The 8,056-nt window shown below is 37.0% G+C and overlaps 1 protein-coding gene across 1 annotated transcript; it reads right to left on the bottom strand.

Moving 5' to 3' along the window:
* Window positions 1-377: 377 nt before the first annotated feature.
* LOC124336707 (sodium-independent sulfate anion transporter-like) lies at window positions 378-3,182 on the bottom strand (the record flags this gene model as incomplete). The annotated part of the gene is made up of 11 exons (XM_046790486.1): window positions 378-660; window positions 731-868; window positions 941-1,105; window positions 1,176-1,324; window positions 1,402-1,542; window positions 1,600-1,761; window positions 1,833-2,015; window positions 2,114-2,291; window positions 2,445-2,608; window positions 2,737-2,932; window positions 3,012-3,182. Coding segments are annotated over 11 exons (1,695 nt in total), but the record flags the coding sequence as incomplete, so codon positions are not given.
* Between the last annotated feature and the right edge of the window lie 4,874 nt (window positions 3,183-8,056).

Raw genomic sequence — 8,056 nt, 5'->3', positions numbered from 1 at the left:
TGCGACGTGGAGTGGTGGGGCTAAGCCTCCGCCACACCTAAGTCGCACCACTCATAATATTGACAGATTATTAGTCAATTAGTTATAAAGAATCAATAAATTAAAGAGAAACAACGGAAACAGAATTTTCCAAACGTCAACGTATGTATTGATCTACTATTGAACCTTGATTTTCTGTCACTACAACGTTTAAAAAAATGTCTGACGAAGGACATTACCGAAGGAATCTTGTCGTATTTAGCTACAGTATACGAATATCCCGGTAGGACACAAGGGAAGAATTGGGTGTGGAGTAAAATGCTACGGTAGCTTTGTTCGGATTTTCGCCTCGTTTCGGATACACATAATTATGCTAAAGTAAATATGTTGCTTCACTGTCAGGGAAATAAGAACAAACTTGTATTGAAATAAGGCACAGTATCACATTTTATTCACCTTTATTTTTTTCTCCTAACATTACTAATTTATGTGCACTGCTGCTAAAACAATATCAAAACCTAAAACGAGGGACATAATTTTCAGTGCTTCAATGCGTGTGAGAAATATACTCTTAGTTACTTGATTATAATAGAAGTAATAATTTTTAAGGACAATGAAAGAACGCCGACTCGTCTAGACTTCATCCGTTTTTGGTTCACATTGTTCGAATGCGTTGTTCATCTAGTAGGAAACATGAAGTCGTTCATATTTTATTATGTTTCATTATTTTTTTTATCGAACATTATGTTACCTTATTGGGTGTTAGAAAATCGATGTCAGCCGAATGTAAGGCAGATGATATCGATTTGGCTACTTTTGAGGAAGCATTGGTAAAATGCAGAACCATTAAGCCTCTTTTGTGGTAATCTGACGCCACAGATTTAAGCATCTGTGGATAATGTAATATATCGTGAAATAAGAATACGAACTCAAATTCAAATTAAAAAAAAAACCGCATCACTTTTAGCGCAGTGTAATCGATTTCTGTTACGTGCGATAGATCGACCAAGACGCATGTCTCTCCATCAGTGGCTTTATTAAGAACTTGGCGAAATTTTTCTACTCCAGGGAAGTAAAGGTTTGTGTCAGCTTTAACGACGACTCTTCCTTCGGTCTTCTTACTACCCTGAGAAAAATATTTGTGAAAAAATATTGTGAACTGCTGCGCGTGTGAGAGGAGAAAAAAATGCATTTACAGGTTCCCGTATCAACTCCGGACGAGGACGGCCTCCCGCCATGTAAGCCAACAAAAACAAATGTACGGCAGCCCCAATCAAAATACCGTACTCCATGTTTACAAAGAGACAGCAAAAGAATGTCACACCTAACGGAATTAGTTCCACCCCTAAAACAAATCACCAGGGGATTATTAACTCTATAAACATTTGTCGTATGTAAATGCAATGCAGCTGGTAAATTTACTTCTGCTCTTCCACATAGGTTTAAGTTCCTCTAATTCCACCATAAAAATGACTGACGTAATGATTACAGCGGCGAGAATCGCTTTCGGAATATATGCCAGGGTAGGCATCAGAAAGCCCAAAGCCAACAGAACCAAAATGCCTAGAAAAGAATTAAAAATGATTGTCAAACTTCAGAGTTGACCGTATTTTACATTACCTGCGTAAACGTTGGATAGCGGCGTTTTGACTCCGCTTGCATTTTGAACAGAGCTCCTTCCAAATGACGAAGTGATGGGCATTGCGCCAAAAAAAGAACCAAGGATATTTCCAATACCGAGAGCGATCATTTCCTGAGTAGCGTCCGTTCGTTTGCCGAAAGCTTGAATATTCATGAAGCACACAAAAGTTAAATGTTAAAACATTGTTACTACATTTTTCTTATGACATTACCGAACGCTTTGGCTATTGCAACTTGCTCTAATATGGCGATAAGGGGAATTAGACCGATGGCTGCACCCAGTTCTGAACATATCTCTGGAAAACTTAACAAAACCGTGCTATTCCCGTCGGAATCTGTCGTATTGATTGAAAACGGAGGCAATTCGAATGAAGGTAGACCGGCCTTGATGTTGCCTAGGTATCAGATTGATTTTCAACGTGATTACCAAATGTCTTCAAAGGACACATGCAAAATGGGTATAAATGCCTATTCAACGAAAATGCATAGAGACCTGTTAAGGTGAAAGGAGATAGGCCGTTGACTTGCAAGACGTACGCAGCCACACAGCCGCCAATAACAGCAAAGGCATTTCGACTAGTTGAAATAAACCACAAACCACTATCAATGAATCGGTTACGGAGACATGTAATTTTCTTAAAAGGCCGAAGGTTTTTCATCGCAGTCAGTTTCTGTGGGGATATATTTATGCCCACGAACAAAAATTAAATATTTGTCATGTTACACGAGAAAGTAAATCATACAAATATTTTGAAATAAATACGAACCCGCATCAAAAGCAGAATGACGATGGAGGAACATCCTAGACCAGCATCCCATGGTTAAATTTTAGACAGGTTTTTAAAGAAACCCGTCCAGATTTCAACGAAGGAAGATCCACTAAACTTCAGTCCAAAGAGCCCTTTTACCTGGGTCGAGGCGACGGTCAAAGCGGCTGCCGAACAGAAACCAGAAATGACTGGCGCCGAAATGAAATCGACCATAAATCCTATGAATGTTTCCAAAGAGATTAATCGTCATTATGATGTATTTTTCCCCAAGTTTGTTGTGATTTTCTCCCTATCAGGAAGGTAAGCTAGGTAGTATTATTAAAGAAGGAAGAATTAAGTAAGATACCGAGGTTAAGCAGTCCGGCGACAAGCTCAATAAGTCCAGCCAGAAAAGACAAAAGGCAAGCATAGGCAGGGCCCCCTTCGTTGGCATAATTGAAGGTCATTAAAGCCATGACGGCTGTTGGACCAATCGACGATTCTTTAACCGATCCAAAAACGGTGTATGCAAACAACCCCATAAATGAGGAATAGAGGCCATACTGTTGGCAATAAGTTGAGTTGTGATTTAAAAAATGTTGATTGGAAATGTTTAGTCGTAAGCAATAATTAAATAACAACCTCGAAAGGAAGTCCCGCGACGCCAGCATAAGCGATCGACTGAGGGATGATTGTAAGTCCGACGGTGACCCCAGCGATAAGATCAAAGACGGAATAATTCCAGTTATAATTTGGCAGCCATCCCACGATAGGCAAGCGACGACGAAGCAGATCTACATTGCACGAGTCTTTTATTCTTCTACATCTGGATTTCTTTTTCTTTCCTGAATTATTAATTTCTTTTGATTGATTTTCGTAGTTTGGTAGAAAAGAATCTTCGTTTGAGGGGGTGGCCAAGGACGTTCTCTCTACTGCTACATTATCTGAAAATGAATAAAGGTTACGTTAAGACAAAAAATAAAACATTCTTTTTTCCTATCAATGCCGGATTTGACTGTTTTAAGATAAAATCTCAGTCATGTCATGCCATGACGAATGAATTACATACCTTTTGAATTCCCTTTCATCAAGGGTTCTGCACATTTTCCGTCCTGTTGCTGATCCCGATAATCGAGTGACTTTGTTGAACCATTCAGATTCGACATTTTGCGTCATTAACCAACGACGTTTCGATTTAGTTCAATATCCTGGTGGCCTCAATTAACGAGCACAAGCCTCCTTTTGATAATACGTAGGGGAGAGGGGGGTTATATAGTCCGTTGTACTAAGTGAAACAGCAAGTTAAAAAATATTTAATTTAGTTATAAAATTCTAAAATTAAAACATGATGTTGTTCATAGGTATATACTTTATTCCCTGGAAAATCATTACTTTTGTACATTAAGTTTAACACAGGATTTTTTGGAATTTACTCAACATTTCAAAATTTTTAAAGAAAAGTGAGATAGCAAAAGTGTAGGCATACCTTTTATCTTTAATTTAAAAAAATAAATTTTTACTTTAAAAATGTTTTTTATAAATTATAAACAAGTTTACCCAAAAGCGTTTTTGGTGGGATATTTGGGACAAAAAAGTGGGGTAAATTGGAACCAAGATTGGAACCAAAAGGGAGTTTCTAATGGGCGGAGCTTAACTCAGTGGCAACGCTGACAAAATAATAATTTTTAAAATATTTTTTTAAGCATACGAGAAAACCTAAAAACATACCAAAAAACAAATACTATGTGGCAAATATAATCGCATGATATTATTTACATTAATTTATAACAATATTTTAGTGCTAAATTTAGAGTGTTTCGCATAGTACACCCCCTGTCCCATATAAACCCCGAATTTGTCCACGCCCACTTTTTTTTCCGCAACTTTAAAAATTGGTAGCGGGTAAACTTACAACTCTAAAATAGAACAAAAAATACTGGAGATTGAAAAAGTGAGACAAATACAATAAAGATTAATTTTACAAATCGGATGATTAGGAAAGGCCCTACACGAGAAAAACCAAAACCGATCCAAATAACCCCACTCTCCCTTACTCTTATTCCAGCCTCCACCAGAAATTAGGTGAAAGACGAAAGGTACAGTTCTGCCTTTCAAACTAGACTGGCAATGATTCCAACTCGAACTTATCATTTTCCTCTCTTTCTCTATGCAAAAGACCACCACCTATGGCAGATAACTTTCGATGCGAAGATCACAACAAAATATATAAACAGCTCAAATCAGCGCGCGTCAACACCAAGCATGTAGGGGAGACTGGAGTTAAACGGGACACCGGGTCAAAAGGGACAGTGGGGGGAAAAATATTAGATGTTAATAAAAGTTTAAAAAAAATTTAGTATGTTATGTAAATACGTATAATCTACTTAGGCATGAAATTTGGTTGATTTTTGTCAATAACTGCATGAGTTATTGACAAAACTAAAAAAACTGTTTTTTTAAAGAAATTTTTGTCTCCGCCATTTTATATTTATGGAAACAAATAAACGCTAATGGCATAAAAATTTAATGTGGAAATGAAGCTGATTCATTTCTTGATCGTTTAAAACAGAATTTAGAATTTTAGATCGATTAGTTTAGACAGTATGAACTTTAAAAAAAAAGAGTCATAGTCGGGAAATCGGGACAGCTGTTTTTGACTATTTTGGGACAGTTACGGACCAATCAGCGTACAGCATTTTTAAGAGGCATCCTAGCAACGCAGGATGTCCTACTGCTCAATAAGGGTTTTTGTATATATAAGAAAAAAGGTTCATTAACACAATAATTTAATTGAAACATTTATAAACTCAAAGAGTCTATGCAGTGGAACACTTTTTAAATTTTTTTAAATTTTATTAATGAATTTTAAGGCGAAAACGGAGGACGTCCCTTACCACCCACCCCAGTGTCCTCACTTACCCCAAAAAATAGGCTCCTCCCATAAATCTGAGTAAACTTTAAAAGTCTTTTATGGGGAAATGGTTTATTATAAAATTATGAAAAAATATGGGGGGTACATTACAATAGGGAATACATAAAAAAAAATTTTAACGAAATGAAATGATTAGTTGGGGAGATATAGGGGGCAAACGAAAACCGTCCCATTTTACTCCAGTCTCCCCTACATGGAAAATCTTCCAGGAACTGTGATAAAAAACATTTCTTTCTTACAGGATATGTTAATCGATGTCTAATACACCATTAAAAGTCCTTTGAATCAATAAATTCATAATACAAATGATGAAGTAATAGTTTTAGAAAAAAGGGTTCACATTTTTTATTTCATTCCACATTTACATCGAAAATACTTGCGCTACCTAAAGTTTGGGAACACGCGAGAGAACTTTATGGAAAAAGGCGTTTTTCTCGTTGTTCCCAAAAATAAAAATTTTCGTCGAAAATCAACGAATTTTTGTTTAGTCATTAGGGTTGAAGATGGGCTAATTTTTTTTTAGAATTTTTAATTCACGGGAAGGGTAGCTTTTTGGGAACGCTCTGTAGACACCCTTTTTTTCCCTATGCGAATCACTCAAAAGCCAACATGGCGGATTCCGCAGGAGTGCGTTCACAAACCAGGGGGGGGGGCGTCAGTCTGTAAGACTTCCTCTATTTTTCTTCTTTTTTTCTACAACGGCTTTGCAACCTATGACATATAAAAAGATATCTTGTATTATTATTGTAGAATAGGGTATTCCGATAAGATTTGAAAATTTGTAAAGCTTGAATTTTAGGCAATATGTTTTTTTAAATATTGATTCCAAGCTACTGAAAGAGTTTCTATCAATCTTAGTTTCAATTTCTTTTTCTACATGAATTTATTTATGAATTAATTGCTTCAATGGACTTGAAATAATGTATTGAACATAGATTATTGACACATCCTGTAAGAATGAAATGTTTTGTATTAGTGAAATAATCCACACTGAAACTTGAAAATCATTGAAATGGTGTTTTTCATTTCCTGGAAGAAATTCTATGAACCCTTGTTTCTATTTGTATATTATGTATTCTTTAATGAATCCATTGCTTTGCAAAAACGACACCTGCTACCTTCGACACTGGCTACCCGGGTGGTCGACACTGGCTACCCCAATTTAGTACCCCTGGAAAACGTACTTAAACGACAGAATACTTCCTTGGCCTTGTGTGTTGTGGCCGGCTGATTTTTTACTGTAACAAACAGTCAAGTCTAAGGCTTTTAGCATTCGTACACTTTTCTTATGGACAAAGTCAATGCTTTTGTTTTGAGCTTGCTCCAATCTGGGATAGTTGCTTATCCAAGATGGCAACCTCGAACCACTCTATACATAAATAAATTAAGTTTGCAAAATAATATTTCATATCAGTTATGGTAGCCGGTGAAATAGGACCTAACGAAATAGGCCCCTACAAAATAGGCCCGTCAAATAGGACCTACAAAATAGGACCCTACAAAATAGGCCCACTATAGAAAATATTTCTAAAGCGGTCCTATTTCTCCGTCAAAGTGGGCCTATTTCTCCCATTTATTTCTAAGTTCCATTAGGTACTCTGAAATATTTTCATAAAAGCATTCGACCTACTCTACATGAGCGAGAAGGCGGAATAATCTGCGAGAGATCCGCCACCGTATATATTCATTGCCGTAGCTCAAACCACGATGAGTGATTTCACACATTGCCGTTTCGTTTTTCACATGTTAGGCAGCTGATTCCCGTCTTTATTTTTTGATGAACGTATTCCCCTTGATCTTAACTGTAAAACTCATTTGTTCAAACGTCGTTTTCACTTATTAACTATCGCTAATTAAAAAAAATGAACAAATTTTCGTGTTTTCTTCGCCATTTATTTGTTCCGTAGCTCGATCCCCCCTTCAGCGGCTCAGCCTTGAACGCGTCTCTCCCCTTCAGCGGCTCAGCCTTGAACGCGTCTCCCCCCTCTACCTATGCTAATGCCAGTACTCAGGTGAAGTAGGAAATGAAAATGTTTGATGAAATAAATCTTACGGATTGATTTCAAACATATCCATAACAATTTCATGTTTTTTAAAGCAACAAACGCATATCACTTTTAAGTTTCTTGTTTTATGCGGCTGACGCGAGGTGCTGCTCAAGCCGGCCAGAAGGGTGGTCGAGCAGGGGAGGCTGCACGCACTCGTGCGAGAGGGGTGAGTGAAGGGGGGTTTACCTGGGCCATACCATACACTCCCATGTTTTCCCTTTTCCGTACATGTCAACGGGTGGTCTAGTGGTTAGCACCTCGGGCTATGAATCTCAAGCGCCGGTGTTCGAATCTCGGCTATGTCGAAATAGAATTTTATTTACAAAATATTTTAGAAAAATTAATAGCTCAACAGCATAAAGCGGTGTGGAACTATCCTGGCGAAATTGATCGTTTTTTTTTTTTAATTGATAAAGAAGAAAGAATTATACAGCACGAAAAGAAAATTTCTATTATAGTTGAATACCAAATGTGGTTTTGAAGATTTCCATCTATCGGTGATAGTGGCGTCAGTAGCGTGGTTCAATAGCGTCATGAAGATGGCGTCATCTGCTCATCGTCAACTTCAGCGTTTAATTTACAAATAAGAAATAGAAATCTTATAAAAAAATAAAAATAGCTTCAACATGTGTACATTTTATTTTTAATCATTTTAAAATTTGAATTACAATTTTCGTTACATTTGATCTGTAAGAATTCAATTTTGA

This window comes from Daphnia pulicaria, chromosome 4, assembly GCF_021234035.1.
Source record: "Daphnia pulicaria isolate SC F1-1A chromosome 4, SC_F0-13Bv2, whole genome shotgun sequence".
Lineage (NCBI taxonomy): Eukaryota > Metazoa > Arthropoda > Branchiopoda > Diplostraca > Daphniidae > Daphnia > Daphnia pulicaria.
Note: the sequence above shows the minus strand (reverse complement) of the source record. Positions and strands in the feature narration are given on the sequence as shown.